The sequence below is a fragment of the Balaenoptera musculus genome, chromosome 7, assembly GCF_009873245.2.
Source record: "Balaenoptera musculus isolate JJ_BM4_2016_0621 chromosome 7, mBalMus1.pri.v3, whole genome shotgun sequence".
Taxonomy (NCBI): Eukaryota; Metazoa; Chordata; class Mammalia; order Artiodactyla; family Balaenopteridae; genus Balaenoptera; species Balaenoptera musculus.
This window is the reverse complement of record NC_045791.1, coordinates 51582546-51609824: the sequence shown is the minus strand read 5'-3', so window position 1 is coordinate 51609824 and position 27279 is coordinate 51582546. Positions and strand designations below refer to the sequence as shown.

The window sequence follows — 27279 nt, the reverse complement described above, 5'->3', positions numbered from 1 at the left end:
GAATGGACATCTCCCAGAGCCTCTGGATTCAGGGAAGCTTGATGATATAACTACAGGATGTGACTTCAGGTTAGGTATTTGGGAAATGGTGGCTGCATCTGTGGTTGTAAAGGGAACAGTTACATCATTTTAAACAGGGGAAGAAATGAAACTCTGTGAATGAGGAGAAGGATGTCTATGTGCTGGGGAGGTAAGATGTCAAGGTAGCAGGCCACCAGTGTTTGTTTTTTCCAATTTGTCTAGCAACCTCATCTGCCTTCCTACGTTGGCAGCATTATAACTTATTTTGGAAAATAACCACTTTTCCTGCTCCATACAGATCTGATGGTGTTGCCCCATCACAAGATCCTGCCCCATCACAGGGGTACACATATGATGCAAATTAGGCCAGTCAGATTCTCTCTCCCAGGAATCTGAATTTGGAGCATATATATAGGGAAGGAAAGTGGTTGAGATGGAGTCATCTAGCAGTAGCGCTTCAGAGAAAACAGACCAGAGGTTTGCAACCAAACTGCCTGCAATCAAAGAATCTTAGCTGTTACAAGAAAGGAGAAGCAGTAATTCAGACTATCTTTCAAGGAAAGCTGTTGCACTATTCAGCTCCAATCACTGTTTATATTTATCTAAGTCTCTCTATTCAAATTTAAAGTTGCTGGTTAAAAAGAAATCTGGTTGACAAATGGACAGAGTTGAGGTTAGAGATAGAACAGAGTAAAGGGACGACTGTAGGGATGCAGGTCAGATAGGGGTGCGTTCAAATAACATAAAAATTCTGCATAAGTATAAATAAATAAATATGTACTGTTCTCACTCTAAAACAAATAGTTATCACTCAATTTTACAAAAAGATGAAATATATTTAAATGGTAAATTCTTATTTTCTATCAATATTCACAACAGTAATCATTCATCTAAAAAGGGAGGCTTATTCTTATACTATCAAGTGATTTCATTTTTATCTATTGCTCAACCCATGGCACATATGAAGACAAAATAATTTTAAGTATGCTCATCACTTTTTCTCCTGTCCTGGTGCTACAATAATAACCAACTCTTACTCCAAGACATTCCTCATAGGTTTTCAGACACCAAAATATAACTTCAGATTATAGCTATAATTGTGAGTAAAGCAATTACTAGATAGGAAAATATTTTTATACATAATACACAAGGTTCAATTAACTTCTTCAATTTTCCTTTCCTTTTAAAAAAAGTATAAAATGAGATAATATCTCTTTAAGGATTTCAATAGAAAATGAAAATGAACAAAAGCAGAGACATTTATTATTTATGCTTCCCTTGCCTCTGTTATTCACTTCAATGTTTTAAGAATTAAGTCTAGTGACAAACTCCATCTGAAATACTAATTTTTCTATTGTTCCTTTGACATTAAAATTCTCGTTTTTCCTGAAATCAGTTCCCCTTTCATCAGTTCTATTTCTCCCAATGACATTAATCCACCATTTAATTGTTTCACAAATATTTATTAGGTGACTAGTCTATATCAGGCAATTTCCAGAACTAGGGATTCAAGAATAAACAAGAAACAATTTTTGCCTTGTGGAGCCCCCATTCAGACACATTAAACAAAGAAAAGTGATAAACATGGCAACTATTAGAAACAGTGGCAAAAGTACTGTCATACATAATAGAGGGAGATGGACTCTCAGATAAAGCTTTATAGAAGAGGTAACATTTATCTTAGCAAAACCTTCATGGGTAATTAATAGGAAAACAGTAGGAAGATTGCTTTAAATAAAAGTAACAGCAATAAGCAATAGCACAGATGTTTAAAAAATGCATAGCATACTTAAGAAATAGTCTTCCGTGGTTTAAGCAAGGTGGTGGCTGGGAAGTGGTATGAAATGAAGTTAGAAAGGCAAGCAAGATGGTGAATGCCATGAAAAGCCATGAAAAGCTTCCTGTCTCTCTCCATAGCCAATGGGACATCCATAGTCAGTGGTTTTTAAGCAGGAGCAGGTTCCCATCAGAACTATGTATACTAGTTACTACTCTTCTGATGACTTGAGTTCAAGATTTTAAAGTCATGTCACCAAGGCCTATATATTTTTCTCAAATGTGTCTCTTGCATTGGTTACATTCTGTCTAATTTCTGCTAGCTATCAAAACAATAATCCAGATTTTCATCACCACTAAATAATCTCTGGTTTCCCTTTCTCCATAATGTCAATTTTACTTACTAAAAAAGCCACTAAAATTACCTCCCTAAAACACGACTTTCATCATATTATCCCATTTCTCAAAAACTGTAATTCTAGAGAGAAGAGAGTCTGAGCACCAAACCATGGCACTAAGAGCCACCCACCACTGTCGGCACTCCACCTTTCCAATTCCCTCATCTCCAACACAACACCTTTACCCATCGAACTGGCAGCATAGAGTCAGCAAATTTTAAAGTTAAAGACATGATCTTTTAGATGTGCAAGTCCAAATCTTTAATTTTTATGTGACAGTCCTCTTTCCAATAAGCTTACAAGTTCCTTGTCTATCTTAAAATTCCTTTGTACCTTCCAAGTCTAGTGCTATGACTATTTAAGGTATTCAATAAAAACCTGATGACCTAAAACAAACTAAAAGTAACACACTATACCTTAGTTTTGTTAACTGAAACATTTCTGCTTTTACACTCATAGATAAATATAAGTAAACCATTCTTTCAAAATAATTAGTTTAATAAATACTGCCAAGACTAGATTACCTGAAATTTTAAATTCTTCATTATTCTCTTACCTATTAGCATGTCACCACTATAGCAAGTGAGTATTACTCTTTTTACATACCTTTCCTTGTTCGGCATGTCTTTCAGTAAATGAATTTATCTCAAAACACCACTGAGATATAATATCAAATGCTGGAACTGGCCAATCCAGACAGGAGGCACTGATGAATGGATGTTCTGTTTGGTAAAATGTTGGCAGAAGTCCCAGGCAGCTGGAAAGAACTGAAAATTCTTCTTCTTCCTTTTAGATATGAAATAGAAAATTCTCAAGACATTTCATCATGAACATTTCCCATTATAGATATTTTAAGTGTCATTCTCATCAATTACTTCTGGATAGTAAGAAAACTTTAACTGAGTCAACTAAATAAAGTGAGGGGAGTAAGAGGAGCAAAGAAGAGAGAAAAAGGTTCCGAGCTGTTATATCCAATATTTCCATTATATTTCTCTTTGAAATTTAACTTTTAAGTGCCATAGCATCTGCTTCATTTATACATTTACTTTTAAAATAGTGTTTTCAAAAAAAAAAAAAAAAAAAAAAAAAAAAAATAGTGTTTTCACATATCTGATGAATATAGCCTATAGAACCTAGCTACTCTAATAAAGCAAATGTTAATTTGGGGCAAAGGGAAAGTGACTTTTGGTTAAAAAGACATAGACTGTCAGTGTGGATAAAGAAGAACAATAGCAAAAACATGGAATTCACAACAGACAGTGCTAAATCGTTTGCCTAGACCCTGAATGAGTGTGAAACAAAGTCAGTTTTAAAAAGAGGATAGAGGGCTTCCCTGGTGGTGCAGTGGTTGAGAACCTGCCTGCCAATGCAGGGGACATGGGTTCGTGCCCTGGTCTGGGAAGATCCCACGTGCTGCAGAGCAGCTGGGCCCGTGAGCCACAATTACTGAGCCTGCGCGTCTGGAGCCGGTGCTCCGCAACAAGAGAGGCCGCGATAGTGAGAGGTCCGCGCACCGCGATGAAGAGTGGCCCCCGCTCGCCACAGCTGGAGAAAGCCCTCGCACAGAAACGAAGACCCAACACAGCCAAAAATAAATAAATAAAAAACAAATACTTAAAAAAAAAAAAAAAGGATTTTCTTTAAAAAATAAAAAAAATAAAAAGAGGGTAGAGTTTTTAAAAACTTGAGAGCTCTAAGTGCCAGGTAATCTGAAGCTCTACTTAGTAATAACAGAACCAGTGGAATCAATGATCCAAGGACTCATATCTTAAAAGTTGATTTTTAAAGGAGTTTGTTAGTCTTGTAAACACCAAAATATACCCCCCACCCCTCTTTATTTAACTGAAAATCCATTTAGGAGGCAAGTTAGTCTACTTTCCCCTGTCCACTGGATCAATTAATTCCTAACATCCTTCAAATTCCAGCTCCTCAGGGAAGCCTTTCCTGACCCCACTTAATGGACACCTTAGACTACCTAGTTCCATTGAGATAAAATTAGTACGTCCATACTGTGTAAACACTTCAGTTCTTGCATTTATACTTTCTACGTTAAAAATAAATTAGCGTGTCCTCTACGACTGTGGGAGTAGTCCCTGGGAGTAGGGGCTCTGTCCTCCCGGTGCTTGGCACATAGCAGACATTCAACAAACATGTTTGCAAAACAACTAATTATGTGGATTAAGTACAAAATTCTGAAATACGCTATAAAGAAGAAATAAAGGGGAACTCCCTGACGGTCCAGAGGTTAGGTCTCTGGCGCTTTCACTGCCGGGACCCAGGTTCAATCCCTGGTCGGGGTACTAAGATCCCACAAGCCGTGCAGCACAGACAAAAAAAAAAAAAAAGAAATAAAGATGAAAAAGCAAAATGATATGCAGGCTGAAAAAGATGCTAATTTTTTAAATCACTAGAAATGAGGCCACAAATCCCCCATTTGTATAGATACATTAATAAAGCATGTTAAAAACTAACTTTACTGAGGTATAATTTACATACCATAAAATTCACCCACTTTACGTGAAGTCTGATGAATTTTAGAAAATGTATACTCATGCAACCACTGCTACAATAAAATTTTAGAACAATTCCATCCCCTGAAAAAGTTCCTTGGTGCTCTTTTGCAATCAATTCCAGCCCCTACTCCTGGCCCCAAACAACCACTTATCTGCTTTCTGCCATTATAATATGCCACTTATCTGCTTTCTGCCAACTATAATCTGCCATTATAGTTTAGGGATTTTAAAAAATTCCATGTAAATGGAATCATACAGTATGTAGTCTTTTGTACCTGGCCTCTTTCACTTAGCGCAGTATTTTTAGATTCATTCGTGTTATTGCGTGTATCAGCAGTCCATTCCTTTTTATTGCTGAGTAGTATTCCACTGGATGAATACACCGCATTTTGTTCATGCATTTGCTTGTTGATGGAATTCTGGATTGTTGCCAGTTTTTAACTACTACAAATTAGTCTGTTATGAACATTCATATAAAAGTCTTTATGTGGACATAAGTTTTCATTTATTTTGGTAGACACCTATTTATTTTGGGGTTGTACTGTAAATATGCTTAACTTTTTAAAGAAGCTGTCAAACTTCTTCCAAATTTGACTATACCATTTTGCATTCCCACCAGCAAATGACTGAAGAGTGTCAGGTACTCCAGATCCTCACCAACACTTGTAACATTAATTTGTACTCTAATCAATAATGATGTTGAACACCTTTTCATGTATTGTTGGTCATTCATATACATTCTGATGAGAAGTGTGCCCTATTCAAATTTTTTGCTCACTTTGTGTTTTTTGCTTTTTTATTATTGAGTTATGAGTTCCTGATATATTCTGGATACAATAATTTCTCAATATATTTTTTGAGATATAATTTGCATACCATAAAATTCATCCTTTTATAAAATGTACAATTTAGTGAGTTTTAGTATATTCACAAAATTGTGCAACCATCACCCACTATCTAATTCCAGAATATTTCCATCACCCTATTTTCTTAATTTCATTTTCAGACTACTCATTGCTAATGCACAGAAACACAACTGACTTTTTTTGTACATTTATCATGTATCTTACAACCTTGCTAAACTCGTTTATGAGCTCTAATAGCTTTTTAGAGATTCCTTACAATTTTCCACAAACAAGATCATCTAATTTGCAAACAGAGGTTGTTTTCCCTCTTCCTTTCCAATCTGGATGCCTTTTATTTCTTTTTCTTGCCTAACTGCTCTTTCTAGAACCTCCAATATAGTGCTTAAAAGACAGGAAGAGGGCAGACATCCTTGTCTTATTTCTTATCTTTGTGGGCAAGCTTTCTATCTTTCACTTTTAAATATGATATTAGCTATGGGGTTCTCACAGGTGCCCTTTATCAGACTTTCCCTTCTATTCCTTTCTTCAGTTTTTTTTTTTTTTTTTAAATGAAAGGGTGTTAGATTTTGTCAAATGGCTACTGAGATGAGCATATGCTTTTTAAAAATGTATTCTATTAATATGGTAAATTAAGTTTATTGATTTTTTATTGTTGTTGAGCCAATGTGCATTCCTAGGATAAACCCATTTGGTCACGGTGTATTATCCTTTTTACTGGTAATATTTTATTAAGGCTTTTGCTTCTATGTTCATGTGAGATATGGGTTTGTAGTTTTCTTTTCTCATGATGCCTGGATTGGGTATTGGTAAAACTGGCCTCATAAAATGAGTATGGAGTGTCCCTTCTTCCTCTGTTTACTAAGTTTATATAATATTGATACAATTTCTTCCTTAAATTTTTCATAGAATTCATCATGATGTTATCTTTGTTGTTATAAAGTTGTTGATCTCATTTTTTGGCAGGATAATAATTGTAGAAGTTTAATAACTAAATCAATTTCCTTACTCAATATAGATCTATTCAAAATTTTCTATTTCTTCTTGAGTCAGTTTTAGTAATTTGCATCTTTCAAAGAATTTGTTCATTTTATCTGTTATCAAATTTGTTTGCAAATGTTATTCATAATATTCTCTTATGGTTCTGTAGGAACGTTTCCTCCTTCATTCCTGATATTGGTAATTTGTATCTTCTTTTTTTTTTTCCATATCAATCTAGTGAGGAGTCTGGTTCCTGGTTAAAAACCTACGTGTATTTTTTCAGGCCTAACTACACATAATTACAAAGGTTTTACTTTGCAGGCCTCATGGTGAAAACTGTCCTCCCTCCACCAGACTTGGCACACAGTCAGTGCACTGCAGTCTCTGAAGGGATTTGCAATCATGGTCTCAGGCCCCCTGGCCAGTCATGCTCTTTCACACATTTACATTCCCAGGCCTGGCGCCTTTATTCCTAGGCCTCTCTATCTGAGGCCTTGGGCAGGGGTCACTTTGACACTTCTGCCAAGGCCACCTTATGAAGGGAAAAAGCTGAAACCTTCAAAAAACTTTTCCCCACTCTGACTCAGTAACCAGGACTCTTCCACTCCTATCCCTACCCCTTCACCCCCCTCTCCACCTCAGCGTTCATGATACTGCAAGAACCTTCTGTTTGAGGCTCCCTTAACAGATTCCCACATCCGTGCTGATCCACCTGATCCTTAACCGGTACACCATTTCATTCTATGAAGGTGATGGAACGGGGAATCAGCATTTTCTCTGATTTTAGCGTCTTGATTATACTATCACAGTAAGTGATTAAAGGTTTAACTCTTTCACTTGCGGCTTCCTGCTTTAATCAGCCACTCCAGTACCTAGCAGCTCAGTTCTCTCTCTCCCAGCTCAGCTGAGCTCCTGACATTTAGGTGTATCCATTTTATTGATCTTTGCAAAGAACCAGATTTTGAACTAATTGATTTTCTCTACTGTTTCTCCTTTACTATTCATTGACTTCTGCTCTGATTTTTGTAATTTCCTTTCTTTTACTTGTTTTGGGTTTAATTTACTCTTATTCTAGTTTCATAAAGTAACAATTTAGATAAATGATTTTAGACCTTTCCTCTGTTTAAATATAAGCATTTGAAGCTATATCTCTCCAAGAACTATTTTAGGGGCATTTCACAATTTTGCTATGCTGTTTTCATTTTCACTCAGTTTACGTGTTTTCTGATTTCTGCTTTGATACATAAGTTATTTAGAAGTGTGCTGCTTAATTCTCACACATTTTGGGATTTATATATTTCTTTCTTTTACTGACTTCTAATTTAATTCTGTGTGAAGAAAATATGTTTTGTGATTTCAATTCTTTTAAATTTATTGCTACTTGCTTTATGGCTTGGCATATGGTACACTCTGGTGAATGGGCCATGTGCACTTGTAAAAAATATGCATTCCGATATTGTTTGGTGGAGTATTCTATAGATGTCAATCAAGCTGACTGATAGTATGGTTCAGGTCTCATTTATCCCTGTTGATTTTCTATCTACTTGTTATTGATTACTAAGAAAAAACACTGAAGTTTCCAGCTATAATTGCGGATTGTCTATTTCTTCTTTCAATTCTGTCAATTTCTGCTTTATGTAATTTGGCGTTTTATTGTTTTGTGCATATATATTTACAGCTGTTATATCTTCCTGCTCTATTGAGAGAGGGCATTTATGTTCTAATGTAAGGCACAAAAACAACTTGAGACAATGGGAACTACTAATGGTAGGAAAATAGCAATACTTTTTCATCTTCTTTATGACAGGAAATCCAACAATGGATAAAAATGAACAAAGATCTACATAAATGTATTTTTCCCCCTGGGATTCACAGACTACTTCAGGATTACTTGGCCTCTCATGAAGCAGATGTTGAATCCAAAAGTGGGTCACTAAAATGAAAGAAACCTGAGGAAAAATGTATAAAAGAAGAAAAAAATGAAAGAAAAGTTGCTCATTCCTCCCTATCATTTGACTTGGACAAAATAGATGAGAGTGTCAGATTATTCTACACAAAGAAAAACTCATGAGATACTTTTTTAAAGATCAGATACTAGGGGGCTTCGCTGGTGGCACAGTGGTTGAGAATCTGCCTGCCAATGCAGGGGTCACGGGTTCGAGCCCTGGTCTGGGACGATCCCACATGCCACGGAGCAACTAGGCCCGTGAGCCACAATTACTGAGCCTGCGCGTCTGGAGCCTGTGCTCCGCAACAAGAGAGGCCACGATAATGAGAGGCCCACGCACCGTGATGAAGAGTGGCCCCCACTTGCCACAACTAGAGAAAGCCCTCGCATAGAAATGAAGACCCAACACAGCCATAAATAAATAAATAAATAAATTTTTTTAAAAAAAGAAAAGAAAACCCTAATGACTTTAAAAAAAAAAAAAGATCAGATACTAAATGATTTTCCCAGTAATTTTCATTTCCTAATTATTTTCAAAAGAAGCATTATGTAACAAGTAGGTCATAGTAAAGAAAACCAAATGGCTCTGCATAAGGAAAATGCTCAACCTTAGGAAAAATGTAAATTGAAACAACCTTAAAAAAAAAAAATCTACATTGAGATATTTTACCTAGACCAAAGATCTAGAGGCAAAGATTAAATAATATGATAACACACTAAGTAGACACAAGTACAGGGAAACTTTCACACATCACTGGTGTTAACATAATTGGTACAACTTCAATGAAAGGTACTCTGGCAATAACCATCAAAACTACAAAAGTATGCAAATGCTGAAACAGCAAATCACTTCTAAGGATTTTTTTTTGTGTGTGTGCATAAACTTTTTTTTTTTTTGGAGTATAATTGCTTTACAAAGCTGTGGTAGTTTCTGCTGTACAATGACGTGAATCAGCTATATGTATACATACATCCCCTCCCTCTTGGACTTCCCTTCCATTGCCCCCCCATCCCACCCATCTAGGTCATCACAGAGCACCGAGCTGAGCTCCCTGTGCTATACAGCAGCTTCCCAATGTGGTACATATATACAATGGAATATTACTCAGCTACTTCTAAGAATTTATCCTACAAATACAATCAAAAACATGCAAAATAACTTGTGCATACTATTATTCATTGCGGTATCATTTGTAAATAGCAACGGACTAGAAATAACCCAAATGTTTATTAATAGGGGACTAATTAAATACATCCTGGTACATCATACATGAAATATTCTGAAACTGTAAGACAAAATGAGGAAGGTCTTCATGTATTGAATATGAAATGATCTCCAAGATACACTCTTAAGGGAAAAAAAATGCAAGCTGAAGAACAATGTATAAAAAGAGGACTAAAAGAAAAAAAAAATACACCCTCCCCACACACACGTATTTCTTGTATATGCATAAAATGTCTCTGGAATAATACAGAGGAAGCTGATAGCAACTGGGCAGCAATCAAGTGGCTAGTGAAAGGGGTAAAACAGATTTTTTTCCATAGAATATCTTCTTGTACCTTTTGAATTTTAAAAAATGTGAATACATTACCTGTTCAAAAACTAAGTACTTTTTTTTCTATAAATTATTGCAGTGGTATATTTACACTATTTAAAAACTAGAAGTATAAAAAGATACTGTTTTAAAAAAAGTCTCTCCACCATTCTTTTTTCCCTTCTATCCAAATCTCAAACTCACTAACCCAACTCCTCGGTAAGAACTGACCATAATTCTTAACGTATTTTTCCAGAGTATCATACATACACACACACAAGCAAATATGAGTACCATTATTTTTCCTCTATTTTTATTTAATATAGCACACCTTGCCTTGGGATACTTAATATATTTTTGAGAATTTTCCATATTAGCACATAGAAAACTTTCTATTCTTTTTTCTTCTGCAGAGTATGCCATTGTATGAATAAACCACAATTTATTTAACCAGTTTTTCATTGATGGACACTTGAGATGTTTTCAATTTTGTCTGCTATTCTTGTATGTCTATTCGACTATCAGCAAATCAATCACTATTATTATACTTTAAGAAATGTCTATAGAGTATTCATATTGAGATCAAACAGAGTATAGGGCTTCCCTGGTGGCGCAGTGGTTGAGAATCTGCCTGCCAATGCAGGGGACACGGGTTCGAGCCCTGGTCTGGGAAGATCCCACGTGCCGCGGAGCAGCTGGGCCCATGAGCCACAATTACTGAGCCTGCGCGTCTGGAGCCTGTGCTCCGCAACAAGAGAGGCCGCGACAGTGAGAGGCCCGCGCACCGTGATGAAGAGTGGCCCCCGCTTGCCACAACTAGAGAAAGCCCTCACACAGAAACGAAGACCCAACACAGCCATAAAAAATAAAAAAAAAAAAAGAGTATAATATGCAATAAGATAGTGGCTTTTACAGACTTAAAACTAGAAGAAAATAACATGTACTCCTCAAAAACTGATTTGTGTACTAAGCAGTGGCATAGCTCAGATGTTAATAGTACAGATTTGGCATCCAGACTAAATGTGTTTGAATTCTGGCAGCTTTACTTACTAGCTGTGAATCTTGAGCAAGTTATTCATCTCTCTGTGCCTGTTTTCTTGTCTGTAAAGTGAAGATTATAACAGCTACCTCATAGTTTTGTGAAGCTTAAATGAATTTAAATGCAAAGCACTTAAAACAATGCTTAGCATGTAGTCAGTGTACAATAAATGCTAGCTATCACTATTATTCGAAGAGAAACTACTTTTGACAGATAGAAGAAAGACAAAAGAATTAAAGGAGATATATTAGAGCAGTGGTTTTTCAACTTTGGAGGGTGGGTGGATAATCCACCTATAATAATCTGATAACTATTTTCTTCCAAGAAAAATACACATACACAAACAGTTTACAAACAATGCTATGGAATTCAAAAACTACTTCCAGTCCCTCTGTTAATAATTCCAGAATTAGAGTATAAATAAGAGAAGATGCAATTAAGTTGGAGCAAAGATAAAGAGAACCACATGCGTTACTATAATCAGCCCTAATATGGTACTAGAAATAGTGTTAGACTAAGATATTTAACTAAATGAGGAAAGTCTAATAGATTTGTGTGGAGAGCAGGCTTCTGTGTCAGAACATGTACCAGGTACCATTCTTGATGATGTCCCATGGATAACAAAATGTTTGTTTAAAAAGTGTATTATTAAACTCAAGAGCGTCCTGGCTATTAGAAATAATCACTGAATTCATTAGCAAGGTGGCTAAATATAGAAGATTAACGTTCAAAAATTCCAACTGGATTTCTCCATTTTAGCAACATATTGGAAAATGTAATTTTAAATGATTCCATTTACAATAAAACAAACAGACATACACAGGAAACTTTAAAAGCATTCTTTTTGGGGTAGGGCACAAAAAAGGATACTGCCTATTACTTTCACTGCTCAAAATAGTACTGCACATGCATTAAGACAACAATAGAGAAATAAAGATTTGAAAGGAAGGGATGATACTGTCATTATTTTCAGATGATATGATACACAGAATACCTAAAAGAATCAACAGGCAAACTACTAGAATTAATAGAGAGTTCAGCAAGTGCCCAGTCACAAGAACATGCAAAAATCAATAGTATTATTTTATACCAGCAAGGAGTAATCAGAGAATGTTACAGAAAACGAGATATCATTTAAATAGAAACTAAAACCATAAAGCCTCTAGATTAGCTTTATAAAAAATACCAGACTTTAAGATGACAATTTTAAAATTCTATGAAAATATTAAAAGAAGACTTGAATAAATGGACATAAAAACTATGTTCAATGCCTTAAAACGATAATTCAAAGAGATCCTCATCTAACAGCTTGTAGGAGTTTGGAAAGATATTTAAGAATTGATAAAACATTTATATATAAGAATAAAGGTGCATATATAGCTAACCAGAAAAAAATTTTAGAAAAAAGAATTTGGCAAAAAGATATTAGAAGGAAAAAAAAAAGTGAAACTCACCCTGCCAGATATAATGTCTATAATAAAACCATTGTTAAGAGTGTGGAGCTTCCCTGGTGGAGCAGTGGGGGCTTCCCTGGTGGCGCAGTAGTTAAGAATCCACCTGTCAATGCAGGGGACACGGGTTCGAGCCCTGGTCCAGGAAGATCCCACATGCCACGGAGCAACTAAGCCCATGCGCCAAGACTACTGAGCCTGCGCTCTAGAGCCCACGAGCCACAACTACTGAGCCCACGTGCCACAACTACTGAAGCCCGCACGCCTAGAGCCAGTGCTCCGCAACAAGAGAAGGCACCGCAATGAGAAGCCCGCGCACCGCAACGAAGAGTAGCCGCCGCTCGCCGCAACTAGAGAAGGCCAGTGTGCAGCAACGAAGACCCAATGCAGCCAAAAATAAATAAATGTTTACTTTAAAAAAAAAAAGAGTGTGCTACTAGTATAGGAACAAATAGGTCAGTAGTATACAACAAAGAATCCAGAAATATAGAAACATGTTAGCATAAGAAATTAGTATGAAAAAGTTAGGTTATTTTATAAATAGATTATTTTGTAAATAGTCTTAGGAAAACTGCCTCATCAAATGGAGAAAAAATTAAATCTTTACTTCATACCTTACTACAAAATAAACTTCAGATTAAATGAAAAACATAAATGTAAAGACAAAACTATAAAAATAAGAGAAGAAAATATAAAATAACTTTATAATCTCAGACTGGAGAAGGATTTTAAAAATAAGATTCCAAAAGCATAAGTCATAAATAAAAAAGTGATAGGTCTGACGACATTAAAATTAAATATTTCTGTTCCACAAAGGGCAATACAAAGTCTGTTAAAAGATATCTGCAAAACTGACAAAGCAATAGCAAGACAGTGACAGAAAACCCAATTTTTTTAAATGCTCAAAGAATAGGAATAGGAAATATACAGAGGAAAATTTAAATGTCTAAAAAGTACATGGACTGATGATCAACTGCATTTATATTAGAGAAATGCAAAGTAAATTAACCATAAGCATATACTTTACCCCCATCTGACTGGCAAATATTAGAACACTGGATAATAAGTGCTAGCAAGTATAGGGCAGGAAATAAGAACCCTCATGCAATGCAAATGGGAATGTGAACCTTGAGCAGCCATGTTAGAGGCAAGGAGGCAGAATGTATCCCATACATACATAGGCAATCCCATAGCTCGCTAGGTATAGAATCCAGAGAAAGTTTAAAAGTATACAAAACATTAGGTTCATTGCAGCAGTTTATTTTTTTTCATGGTAGCAAAGATTTGAAGGCAGCCTAGATGTTCACCAATGAGGAGTAAGTAAAATGTGGAATACACATATATTGGAATACCACTATGAAGAAAAAAGAAAGAATTATCTCGAGCTACATGATTAGGTCTAAATGATATAATATTTAAGCACGAAAAAAGTAAGAAAGATACAAGATTTACAGCACAATACCAGTTATACAAATTAAACAAACACAACCACTATGGAGAACAGTATGGAGGTTCCTTAAAAAACTACAAATAGAACTACCATACGATCCAGCAATCCCACTACTGGGCATATACCCTGAGAAAACCATAGTTCAAAAAGAGTCATGTACCAAAATGTTCATTGCAGCTCTATTTACAATAGCCAGGACATGGAAGCAACCTAAATGTCCATCGACAGATGAATGGATAAAGAAGATGTGGCACATATATACAATGGAATATTACTCAGCCATAAAAAGAAATGAAATGGAGGTATTTGTAATGAGGTGGATGGAGTTAGAGTCTGTCATACAGAGTGAAATAAGTCAGAAAGAGAAAAACAAATACAGTATGCTAACACATATATACGGAATCTAAGGGGAAAAAAAGCCATGAAGAACCTAGTGGCAAGACAGGAATAAAGACACAGACCTACTAGAGAATGGACTTGAGGATATGGGGAGGGGGTGGGGTGAGATGTGACAGGGTGAGAGAGTGTCATGGACATATATACACTACCAAATGTAAAATAGATAGCTAGTGGGAAGCAGCCGCATAGCACAGGGAGATCAGCTCGGTGCTTTGTGACCACCTAGAGGGGTGGGATGGGGAGGGTGGGAGGGAGGGAGATGCAAGAGGGAAGAGATATGGGAACATATTGTATATGTATAACTGATTAACTTTGTTATAAAGCAGAAGCTAACACACCATTGTAAGGCAATTATACTTCAATAAAGATGTTAAAAAAAAAACACAAAATAACACTATATGCAGTTTATATTGACATACACATTACTTCTGAGAAGTAAGGGATTAGATATCGTGTGGGGAACAAAGGGAGAATAACATTAGAGGCACTATACTTAGTACGCCAAAGCTAAGGAGTGTGATCAACTGAATTGCGTACATATGCACCTCCATCTTTCCTCTCAAAATTGAAGAGATAATTTCAGTTTAAGAAGTGAACAAGGGGAACAATATAAATACTATCAGATGAACGTGGTAAATTCTACCTCTAACTGACTTACTAGCTTAGATGTGTCTTCATCCTTCAGTTTCCTCACTGTAAAGTGAAAACCTAGTTTATAAGCTAGTTAAGAAACAGCCAGCCATTATAAACTGCTTTGTAAATATCTCTGAACAAATAAATGTTTAGTCCTTTCTCCCCCAAATGAAACAAAGGGCTATGAATGAACGATTCCTGAGTTAACTTCAAGAAATAAAGAAAACATTATGGGAAAACTGCTGAGTGAGTAGATTTGCAATTAGAATCAAAGGGAGCAAAGGAATAAATTTTAATAAAACATTTTTTGGACAAAAGTATGAGATATGAATGGGTGAAACAAAATACTCCAAATGAAAGAAAGTGACATAAAGAAAAAAATGTCAAATTCACAAAAGTTAAAAGTAGGCATAATATTATACCCATCTATATCATACTACCATGATTAGTAGAAACAAAAAAGCCAAAGTGAATAAAGTAGAAGAGCAAGCAAATATCTAACTGTATATTTATATTTCTATATTATATATTCATGTATTTCTATAATTACATACATTTTTATGTATTACATATATACTTAAAAGCAAAAAAAGATTACACAGATGACAGAACTCTAAACAGAAAGAGCAAATTTCTATCTAAAGTTGTAATCTTACTTTTCTCACTTCAGGTGAGTATATCCACTTAACTCAAATAATCCAACCAACCCCTCAAATTGAATATATGCAAAATACTTTCATCTTGGCCCACACAAAACTGCTCCATATTCCTCCTCCATCAACTGTACCCTAACAGTTCAAATCTCCCAGGCTCAAAACCCAAGTACAGTATGCTTCTTTCTTCTCCCTTGACTCCTACATGTTCAAGTAGCTGTCAAATCCTTACTATTTCATCTCCAAGATCTTTAATTGCTCCCTATCCTCTTCTATTTCTAATATTTCCTTTCCCAACTGGCTTTTCTGTTCCTAGTCCCTCCAATCCTCACAGCTCACAAAATGTCTTATATTAGAATGAGGTTTCGGGGCTTCCCTGGTGGCGCAGTGGTTGAGAATCTGCCTGCCAATGCACGGGACACGGGTTCGAGCCCTGGTCTGGGAATATCCCACATGCCACGGAGCAACTGGGCCCGTGAGCCACAATTACTGAGCCTGTGCGTCTGGAGCCTGTGCTCCACAACAAGAGAGGCCGCGATGGTGAAAGGCCCGCGCACCGCGATGAAGAGTGGTCCCCACTTGCCGCAACTAGAGAAAGCCCTCGCACAGAAACGAAGACTCAACACAGTCATAAATAAATAAAAAAGAACGTGAATTTCTTTAAAAAAAAAAAAGAATGAGGTTTCATGCTGAAATAAAATTTGAATCATGTCACATTTTTGTCCAAAAATCTTTCAGTGGTCCAAATTCCTTTCATGTGAAATTCAAGATCCACCACAATTTCCCCTTAACCTGTCTTTCTGACACTATGTCACACCATTCCTTTTCATGCCTCCTAACAGATAAATTTCTTCCTTGGTCTAAGTATATTCCCAGTGCTCTACTATAGGCATCACTGTACACCCAAGCCCCAGACTAATTTTCAGTGCTCAATACTAGAGCTTCTGCGTCCAGGTACTTCTCAGTTTATGGGAGAAAAATACCCTCCAATAAAAAACAAATGACAAAATAAACCAAGAATACAAGAACACAAAGGTAACAAGAACACAAAGAACCACAGCCTTTGGCTTTTAAATGTGAAGAAAGCAAAGCTGATGAAGGAAGTAGTAGATTTTGTTTGGTTAACCTTCTCTATGCTTGAGGATGTTCACATGCCAGAAGGAAACATGCTTTTAAGTTCAAATTTAAAAATAAATAACTATGAAAGAAAATATCTAATGGATGAATATTTTTAATTTGTTCAATATCTTAGAATTCTAAATAGAATGTTTTGGGGACAAATGTGCAGAGTTTATCTTGAATCACTTGATAAAAACCAAGGAATCCAAACTATTTAATGCAATGGTCAATTATTTAAGAGAGAAGGAACAATCAACAGCTTAATTCTGATACACCGCATGCAGGCTTCAAAGACCATAAATATGATAAGTGACTTAATTCTCACATCAAATTCCCTGGAAATGAATGGCAGATAATGTCAGGGACATAATCCTATAAACACAGTTTGGTTTACTTACCTTCTGGTTTCCTACTCTGTCACTTTCTTGCCTACTCACACTGACCCACAGTTTTACAAAATGATTAAACCAGTGATAATTCATTCATCCAAGTTTTAATTGGCTACAAATTGAATATTTTGCAATTCTAAAATTACATAAATTCCATCAGATATTCAAACAACCAGCTTGCTGGCCAACATAACATGACACCCTTTAAAAAGGATATTAAAAGCCAATGACGATTAGTGATAAATATATTAATATGAATACTATCTTCTGTTCAAGTACTGGGCATTTATTACCACAGATCTAATCCAAAACTCCTCTAATGTCAAATATTAGTAATATTACTATAAAAATGGGTAGATGCTAACAAATACAAAAGTAACAATAATAGTAAATAATCTAAATATTTATTCCTTTGAGTTAGACTAACATATACTTGTATGACAGTTCTGGATATATAATAGATATAAGTTATTATATGTCAGTATATTTTTTAAAATTAAATAATTGTTTGAAAAAAAAAAAAGGCTCCCTACTCTCTACCACAAATTATACCTGGCAGCTAGGTAAATCCTCCCCAAAAAGGTGGTGCTGAAGAAGGCTGGTGACTCTGAGGAAAGGTAAGCAGAAGTCCTGTAAGTATTTTTCCGTGGATTCAGGAGACCAAGCAACAGGGCTAATCTAAAGTTAAAAAAGAAAATCAGAACAATTCGTTCTACAATAGACATAACAAACAGTAATATTCATAATGGCAAGAAAATCTAAATTTTTAAATAACCACTACATCTGGTCATAGAGAACATACCGTTGCACACTCCTGCGTTCCTTCTTCATGGTATAACTTTCCTTTAGATAGTTCCCTTATCACAAAGCTCAATAACACTTCATAAGACTTCTCTGCATCACATGTATTCTGGAAAAAATTAAAAATTAATTCCATTAGTCACTGAAAATTACAAAACCATTTACATTGGAAAGAATACCTTTTAATGAGTAGAGTATAATCATGATTACATTACTTTCCAAGCATGTAAACTTCACTTGCTCAAAATCTGTGTACAACAGTACACCTCTGGATTCACAATGAATTTGGATAGGTGATTAAAGCTATTCCAATACTTCTTTAAAACACAGCATATAAGTTACATAATATATGTGTAAATGAACATATCTATATCCTATCTTTTGTCCCAGTAATTCTCACTCCTGGAAATTCTTCCTAAGGAAATAATCTAAAGAGAAAAGAAGAACTTTATGCCCATGACATTCACTGAAGCATTATAATAGTGAAAAATTAGAAATGACCAACAGAAGTGAAGCAGTTATTGGACTTCTCTGGTTAAGAGTCCACCTGCCAATGCAGGGGACATGGGTTCAAGCCCTGGTCTGGGAAGATCCCACATGCCATGGAGCAACTAAGCCCGTGCACCACAACTACTGAGCCTGCACTCTAGAGCCCACAAGCCACAACTACTGAAGCCCACGAGCCTAGAGGCCGTGCTCCGCAACAAGAGAAGCCACTGTGATGAGAAGCCCGCTCACTGCAACAAAGAGTAGCCCCCGCTCACCGCAACTAGAGAGAGCCCACGCACAGCAACGAAGACCCAACGCAGCCAAAAATAAATAAATAAATAAATAAATAGATTTATTTTTTTAAAAAAGGTGAAGCAGTTACCTAAATTATGCAATATCAGAATATTTTATAGGCAGTAAATATGACAAATTTGAGCTACAGAAAAAAATGTTTATAGAGTGGTGTGCAAAAAATAGAAGTATATATACACTCGTTACAGTGATAAAATCATACATGCATGAAATATAACATGGACCCCCAATTTTTTTCTTTTACAGTTTTACTCAAATTCCTTGAATAGAATTTGTTAAAACAACTTAATGTAAAAATAAATAGGACCATATGTTTATTACAGAATTACAGATAACATTAAATAACAATCTACAAATTAATTAAGCTTAATGACTATACTTTTTATAAGAAAGAAAAAAATGGCTATTTATAAATTTAAATTTATTTCAGTAAGGTTTTTGCACATAAAGAAATGCACTTTTTATATTCACTGAGATATTAAAAGTTGTTGCAAATTACAGTAAAGTATAAACAATCTTAACGTAATAAGTTTGTTGTGATGTTTATTCATTAACTATATTTTTAATTTTTAAATTTTTTAATACTTTATTTATTTATTTATTTATTTATTTAGTTTAGTTAGTTATGGCTGCATTGGGTCCTCGTTGCTGCGCGCAGGCTTTCTCTAGTTGCGGCGAGTGGGGGCTACCCTTCATTGCGGTGCGCGGGCTTCTCATCACGGTGGCTTCTCTTGTTGCGGAGCATGGGCTCTAGGTGCGCGGGCTTCAGTAGTTGTGGCTCACGGGCTCAGTAGTTGTGGCTTGCGGGCTCTAGAGCACAGGCTCAGTAGTTGTGGCGCACGGGCTTAGTTGCTCCGCAGCATGTGGGATCTTCCCAGACCAGGGCTCAAACCCATGTCCCCTGCACTGGCAGGAGGATTCTTAACCACTGCATCACCAGGGAAGTCCCTAACTATATTTTTTAAATAGTAAAATATAAGCACTGAGTAAACAGTATGGGATATAAGTTTATCCTGAATTTTTAAGGCACTAATAGTCACGACCACAGAATTTGTTGTTTGATGATACTTTCTTTCTCACATGTTATTGTGCTCTCTTCAACTAGACTGTAAATTCCAAAATGTCAGGAACTATGCTTTATATTTTCTAAGTCTCCCTTTGCATAACAAAACTCTGAGCAATAATACCTGGTGGTTAATTGATGGAATTTATTTTGGTAATGGAGTTTTTGACCTTGGAACTTGCCTGGATGTCTCTCTTTTAATAATCAATTCTTTGCATTATCTTTAAGTTACTCCTCTGCTTTCTGCCATATCATGCAGCCATGTAGTGTTATCATGTCCTGATAAACTATAAAAAGTCCCTGACTCAGCAACTGCTATCCTTATATCATGTGACCCACCCCACCCCTGCCTAATTAATCAACAGGATGATCACTTGCCAAATATGATGACTTGCAGGTTACATATAATTTACAAGAATCAATATCCCACTGAATATCAAAACAGCAACATGTTATGTTTTTAGAATTGATTTAATCAGAGTAGTTCTTGAATAGGCAATTCAAAAGAAAATATTACCACAATTTTGCTGCCTATTAATCAATGTGACATATTTAAAGTTGTGAAAATATACAAGACAGCCTAAAAGCCTAATTCAACATACTCTTTTGAGTAAAAGATTTATAGAGCATAACAACAGAAAAGTATTTCAAGTATAATACTTTCCAAATTATGGGGAAAATATCCTCCAATAAGAAACAAATGATACTCAGATCACCCAAGCAAGTTATTGAGCAATAATTATTTTTTAAATTATTGTTATCAGATACATTTTAAGTATTTTTTTTTTACTTAAAGGAGGTACTATATTAGATCAGAAAGTCAAATATAATGTAGTAGTCACTGTTTTGTATTGCGAACTCTTCCCACTAGAAGAGTATTAGATAAGAAAATAATTTTATTTCATACATAAGAAGTCTTAGGAAACCATATTTTATATAAGCAATATTTAAATAAAGCAAAGAGTAGGCTCCTTGGTAAAGCTAAGAAGATAAGCTTTAAGAAGTAAAGCTTTTCTTTTTTTTTTTAAATAAATAAAGCTTAAGAAGAGGATTTCTGAGACCATGGATGAACCATCCATGATCATGATCAGAAGAATCCTGTGGGAGAAGTGGCAGAAGTATGTGAGTTAAATAAAGAAAAGAATTAAGAGTTGAGAGATGCAACAGACGCTGTGTTGGGTAGATGCTTTGTCTAAATTATAGTGCTTCTAGGGACTTCTCTGGTGGCACAGTGGTTAAGAATCCACCTGCCAATGCAGGGGACACGGGTTCGAGCCCTGGTCCGGGAAGATCCCACATGCCGCGGAGCAGCTAAGCCCATGTGCCACAACTACTGAGCCTGCGCTCTAGAGCCCACAAGCCGTAACTACTGAGCCCATGTGCCACAACTACTGAAGCCCACGCGCCACAACTACTGAAGCCCGCGCACCTAGAGCCCGTGCTCCGCAGCAAGAGAAGCCACCGCAATGAGAAGCCCGCGCACTGCAATGAAGAGTAGTCCCCACTCACCGCAACTAGAGAAAGCCCGCATGCAGCAACGAAGACCCAACACAGCCAAAAATAAATAAATAAATAAATAAATTTATTTTAAGAAAGAAAAAATTATAGTGCTTCTTAAACTTTTTGGGGTGACAGGCCCTTTGAGTATATGCTGGATGCTATGGTCCTACTCCCCAAAACAAAACAAAGGGAAAGGACCCCAGATTAAGAAATCCTGGTATAAAAACTCTTAACAGAAATTCCACTAACCGAAAGATCACAGTTTATACTAACTATAATGATGATTTTTCCAAACAACTAAACCTCATTATCAAATTAACTCTAAAATCCCTTTGAAAAATACACAGTACCTATGTATTTTATTTTACCAGATTAGATCTGTTTTCATTGGAGTTATCATACCTGAGGATAAGGAATTATAAGGATGAAATGAATGAGGCTCAATGAAGAAAGAAAAAAAGGAAGGGAGTGAGAGGAGGGAAGAACTAAAGGAAGAAGGAAATTTTTTAAAGGAGGAATGAATGATACAGAATAATTACAGAAATCACAGTGATGTTTCACTGTACATAAATATTATTTTTGCTATTATTTATAATCCTATATACCTAAATGTTTAGATTTATGGTAGAAAAAGCTAATAATGTGGCAAACCAACCTACAGGATATCATAATTTTTTGTTCTCATTCACTGAAGCAATTTATATGGCTATAAATTTCTAATTTATGTTCTGATAAGAATCTGCCTTATATTAAATGTTTTATTAAGTATTTTAAAAAATAGCTAACAATGATCAAATTGAGAAAGAAAATTGACAGAAGTTACCTAAATTACTTCATGTTCCTTCCATCATAGATTTACAATTGTCTAATTTTCTGTCAGTAGGTCTCATTTTAGTGAACAGTCAGATGAATAGATTTAGACCCAAACTATATCAGAAAATGTTTTAAATGTGTACTTTTTTCATGGTTAGACAACTTACTAAAGAAACATTTAAACAATGACACAGCATAGAAACCTGTTATACCTGATTTGAATACAAACAATCCCAATATCAGATTAGAGTGCACTCAGAGAGACTGAAAGAACATTTAGAAAAAAGAAAGATAATTGCAGAAGGCAAAATTATCCAAAAAACAACTAGAAACAAGGAGGAAAAAATCACTGAAGGAAAAGACAGAAACTCATTTTGTTATTTCCAATAACAGAATTTTAGAAACAGAGGGGCCCTTATAAATCATATGTTCTTAATTTCTCATTTACCTATGACAAGGCTGAGGTTCAGAGAGTTTTTATGTCTTGAACAAAAAAGTAATATCTTTATTTAGTGGCAGGAGCTTGGCCTAGTACTCAGGTTCAATGGCCAACAACCAGTATCCCTAAATTAAGATATAACAAACTTCATAATGATACTACATTAAATTTCTGTACACATAACCATGATTTGGGACTAAACTAGTGATAAAAGTGAAGGTTATATTGAATACATTTCATGTATCAATATCTACAATTGGTTTTCTCTCCTTTAATACAAGTAGATGTGACTTTAACAGAAACTTTTCAATGAGGTTTAAAACTTCTTTAAGAGTCTATAAACCAAAGAAAAGGTTCAATTTACACTATACTTATTATTTTTTCCTACCAACTTCCCCAAATAAACAGGGAAGTAATCTTCTTATTTCACCTATCTCTACGCCAAACTACTCACTCAGTTCTTTGGTTCCATAGTATCCCAACTGTTTTCAAGCCACTGAAAATACTTACATTTAACTAAACTTGCACAATTTTTCTAAATTGTTCATATAATTTTAACTGAAAGAGAATGCCTTTAAATTTACTAAGAATTTATATATCTATATATTTTTAAACATGGGAAAAAAGTAGTTTTTAAAGAGGTATAACTAAGAAAAGGCCAGGATTTTTACATCTAGAAGTGGTGAGTCAAAAGCGATCTTTGGATTGTGATTGGGGATGAGGCAAGGAGAAGAAAAGATGACAGATAAGTAAAACAGGCAAGTCTACATACATTTTATTACTTGCTAACTGTGTTGATACAATTTTTATAACTTCTCTAAGTTTAAGGCTTGCAGCAAAAACAAAACTGTCCAGATACAAAGGGGAAAAGGCCAACGTTTAGAGACACAGAAGACCTCATTGTGCAAGGAAAACATTTTCAACGTTTATAACCTGAAGGTGCTCCATTTCCAATTAAAATACTGTTAATAACTCATTTTGTGGACTTCCCTGGAGGTGCAGTGGCTACGAATCCGCCTGCCAATGCAGGGGACACAGGTTCGAGCCCTGGTCCAGGAATATCCCACATGCCTCGGAGCAACTAAGCCCGTGCGCCATAACTACTGAGTCTGCGCTCTAGAGCCTGAGATCCACAACTACTGAGCCCGAGTGCCACAACTACTGAAGCCTGTGCACCTAGAGCCTGTGTTCCACAACAAGAGAAGCCATTGCAGTGAGAAGCCCACACACCACAACAAAGAGTAGCCCCCGCTCGCTGTAACGAAGACCCAACGCAGCCAAAAATAAATAAATCTATTTTAAAAATTATTAAAAATAACTCGTTTTGCCTTTCAAACATCTAATCTCATTCATTCATATCACCAACTTAAATAAATTCACCTAACTACTAAATAACAAATTCAGACAAGACACTAACCTTTTTGAGAGCTCCCGTGTGTTTCCAGGCTGACCTATCTTCCTCACTGCATTTAACTGAAAGTGCCACAAGACCTTGCGTGTACAATAGGGTAAAAAGCACCTTCACAATGCAGGTGAAATGGTCTACAAGAGAAAGAGAAGATCATTATTTCTTTGGAATCTAGACATTTTGTACTCAAGATAATTTCACAAATACATGACTTTCCTTGCATGTGTAACTGGTCTTTGTTCAATATTTAAGTAATAAAATAACAATGTGATATTTGCTACCCAACAGATCTGAAATTATGAAATCAAATCTCCTTTATTCATCTACACAATATGCCAATAAGAGGCTTTTAGCAGAATGAGAAGTGTGCTCTGTTTCAACCTCAGAATAACTGTGTACCCTTGGCAAATCCCCTTACTGGGCATCATGTGCTTAATAACAATGTCTGGGAGTCTGAGTGTTTAAAACCAACACTTTATCTGCTTCTAATTTGATATATATCTTATAAAAATTAATACAATACAATATAGAACTTCTAAAGTAAAAAAAAAAAATCCCAATATTTTAAGTACTGTAATTGAATTTTAAAACTCAATGAAAATTGTAACAGTGCAAAAACAGTAGTAACAATATGTAAAATGCCTTGCACATATTAGGTACTTAATAAATGGTAGCTTAGTCATCATAATTAATGTTTATATACAGCTAATAACTTAGAAAATTTCTTCAAATGTCTCCTTTCAATTCTCATTAACAGTCTCAGTTGGACAATTGAGCTTCAAAAGATGTGCCTGTGACAACAAAGCTAATAAGCACCCACATCTGAACTTGAATCCATACAGATCATTCAGTTATCCCTTCTATTATATTATGCTACTCCCCTAGTAAATAGTTACCACCACTTAATCAGTTGCTAAATTCAAAAACTTGTAGACATCCTTGATACTTTCCTGTCTCTTTCTCCCCACATTAAAACAATCACCAAATCCTGTCAATTCTTTTTAAATATTGTTCAAGTCAGTTCCAACACCCCAGACCATGCTTCCATCGTTTCTTGCCTAGACCTATAAATTCCAGCCTAAATAGTTGTGTTGGGGGTTCCCAAGACCACTTCCGGATTTGGTGATTCACTAGGAAGACTCACAAACTCAGCATATAGTCCTATGATTTATTACAGCAAAAAAAAAATATATATATATAAAGTAAAATAGCAAAAGGAAAAGGCATATTGGGTTAAGTCCAGAGGAAACTTTCAAGAGTCCTCTCCCTGCAGAGTCACACAGGATGTGCTTAATTCCCCCAGCAATGTGTTGTGACAGTACATGTGAAATATATACCAGGGAAGCTCGTTAAGAAACTCTGCCCAAGATTTTTACTGGGAGCAGGTCACATAGGTACCCACTGCCTAGCACATACCAAAGTTCTAGATTCCCAGGAAGAAAGCAGGTATGTTCAGCATAAACCACATTGTTTGTACAGTTTAGGCACAGAGAGCCATTCTTATCAGTGGGATGGTGGAAACTCTCCCCAAATCGAAGTTCCCAGATACCAGTCAAGGGCCAACCTTGGAAGCAGGCCTTTCAAAGGATAGCACTCAGGCCTTCTTTATTAACTCTTTTCTGCACAGTGGTTTATCAGCATTACCTGCCCCCTGCAATCTTTTCTGTCTGTTTATTACAGCAAGACTGATCTTTTGAAAAGAAGTATTTGGCATCCTTCTACTGGGTCTCTGTTCAAGTGGAATTACTCCCTCCTTGTAACCTGGCTAACTCTTAAATTAGTCAGATGACACCTTAAACATCATGCCCTAAGGAAAATCTTGCCTAATTTTAAATGTGTGTGTGTTTCTGTGTGTGTGTGTGTATGTGTGTGGTGTGCCTGTGCACACATCCATACACATGCACATGCTTTCTCTTACCAATGTTTATGGGTTGGGGTGGGAACTTGATATAAGCTGAGCCAGTCAGAGTACCTATCTGGGATTTCTCTAACTGGAGGCAAAGGGAAGGTGTAAAGATGTGAGTCTGGAAATATCAGAGGTCATGCTCCTAGTCTATGGCAGAGGCTGTCTAAGGCAAGGCTGAATGAAGCAGATCCACAGAGAGAGGGATAGACCCAAGATGGCAAGAACCCTGCCAGCATCTGAAGCCATGGTTCTGGTCATCCCTAAGACTACCAATTCCTACAGTTTGGTTATGTGAGTCCATCAGTGCTCTTTCTTTGTGCTTATAAGCTAGTTCTAAATGGATTTCTAAATATCTTAACACCTAACGCATGCCAGGTTATAGACAATAAGGACTTGGAGTCTGGATAGTGAGAGAGACAGATGACTATATGTATGTACAGGGTGTGATGGGAGCAAACAGGAGGAGGAACTAATACAGACTAAGGGCAGGGAATAGAAAAAATTCAAGCCTCCTGCCCCAACGAGGAGAGTTAGTCTTGAATGATGAAGAGAAATAAACCATAATAAGGAAGGCAAAGATGGAATGAGGCAAGGAAAGGGGGATTCCAGACAGAGGAAGCTGTTTTTACAAGGGTCACAAGAAGAGCCCAAGACTTACAAGAAATGTAAATTGTCCAATGTATCTAGACTATAAGTAGCGATCTACGAGAGATGAAGCTAGAAAAGTAATCTTTATGCCGAAGACCAAAGGTTGCAAACTGAAGGCTACCTGTCTGAATGCAGCCTGGAGAGATGTTTGGTTTGTCTTTACCCTGTTTTGTCTTTAGTTACTGACATTTAAAAATCAGATACTTCTTGTAAAAGTCCAGATTTCCACTTACTCTTGAAAAACAGGAAGATCTGACAATACTGGGTCCACATTCTTACATGATGACAGTTATCTGGAGCTGAATAGTTAAGTGTCCTCTTCGGCCAAGCATGCATTCTCTAACTTGTCACAGTCCCCAACTCCCATTTATATCAAACCAAAGACATTATTGTTAAGAATGAATTTAGGCTATGAAGGCAAATTGTCTAGATTTAAATTGACTCTTCTGATCTTAGGCAAGTTAAACACTCTGCTTCTATTTTTTCATCTGTTAAATGAGGATAATATCACCTGCTTTAAAGGGATTAAGTTAGATGCTTAAAATAGTGATTGGCAATGGCAATCAGTAAATATCTGTTGTTATTAATATTACTATTTAAGTTACTTATTTGATATCTGTAAGCATTTGATTTATAGAATCTAGACTGGGCGATGAGAAGTAATTTTAAGCAGGATAGGGATAATATTAGATTTGAATTTTAAAATATTCACTGCTGCTTCTTAGGAGAAAG

At 35.9% G+C, this 27279-nt stretch overlaps 1 protein-coding gene across 6 annotated transcripts in view; it reads right to left on the bottom strand.

Moving 5' to 3' along the window:
* UBR3 (ubiquitin protein ligase E3 component n-recognin 3) overlaps positions 1-27279 on the bottom strand; it is a 224368-nt gene that overhangs the window by 5705 nt on the left and 191384 nt on the right. For all 6 annotated transcript variants that reach the window (XM_036857253.1, XM_036857254.1, XM_036857259.1 and 3 more), the window contains 4 exons: positions 24003-24127; positions 17971-18078; positions 17721-17846; positions 2802-2981 (listed from right to left, as the gene is read on the bottom strand). In XM_036857253.1, coding sequence (XP_036713148.1) covers positions 2802-2981; positions 17721-17846; positions 17971-18078; positions 24003-24127 — 539 coding nt within the window. The remainder of the gene's footprint in view (positions 1-2801; positions 2982-17720; positions 17847-17970; positions 18079-24002; positions 24128-27279) is intronic.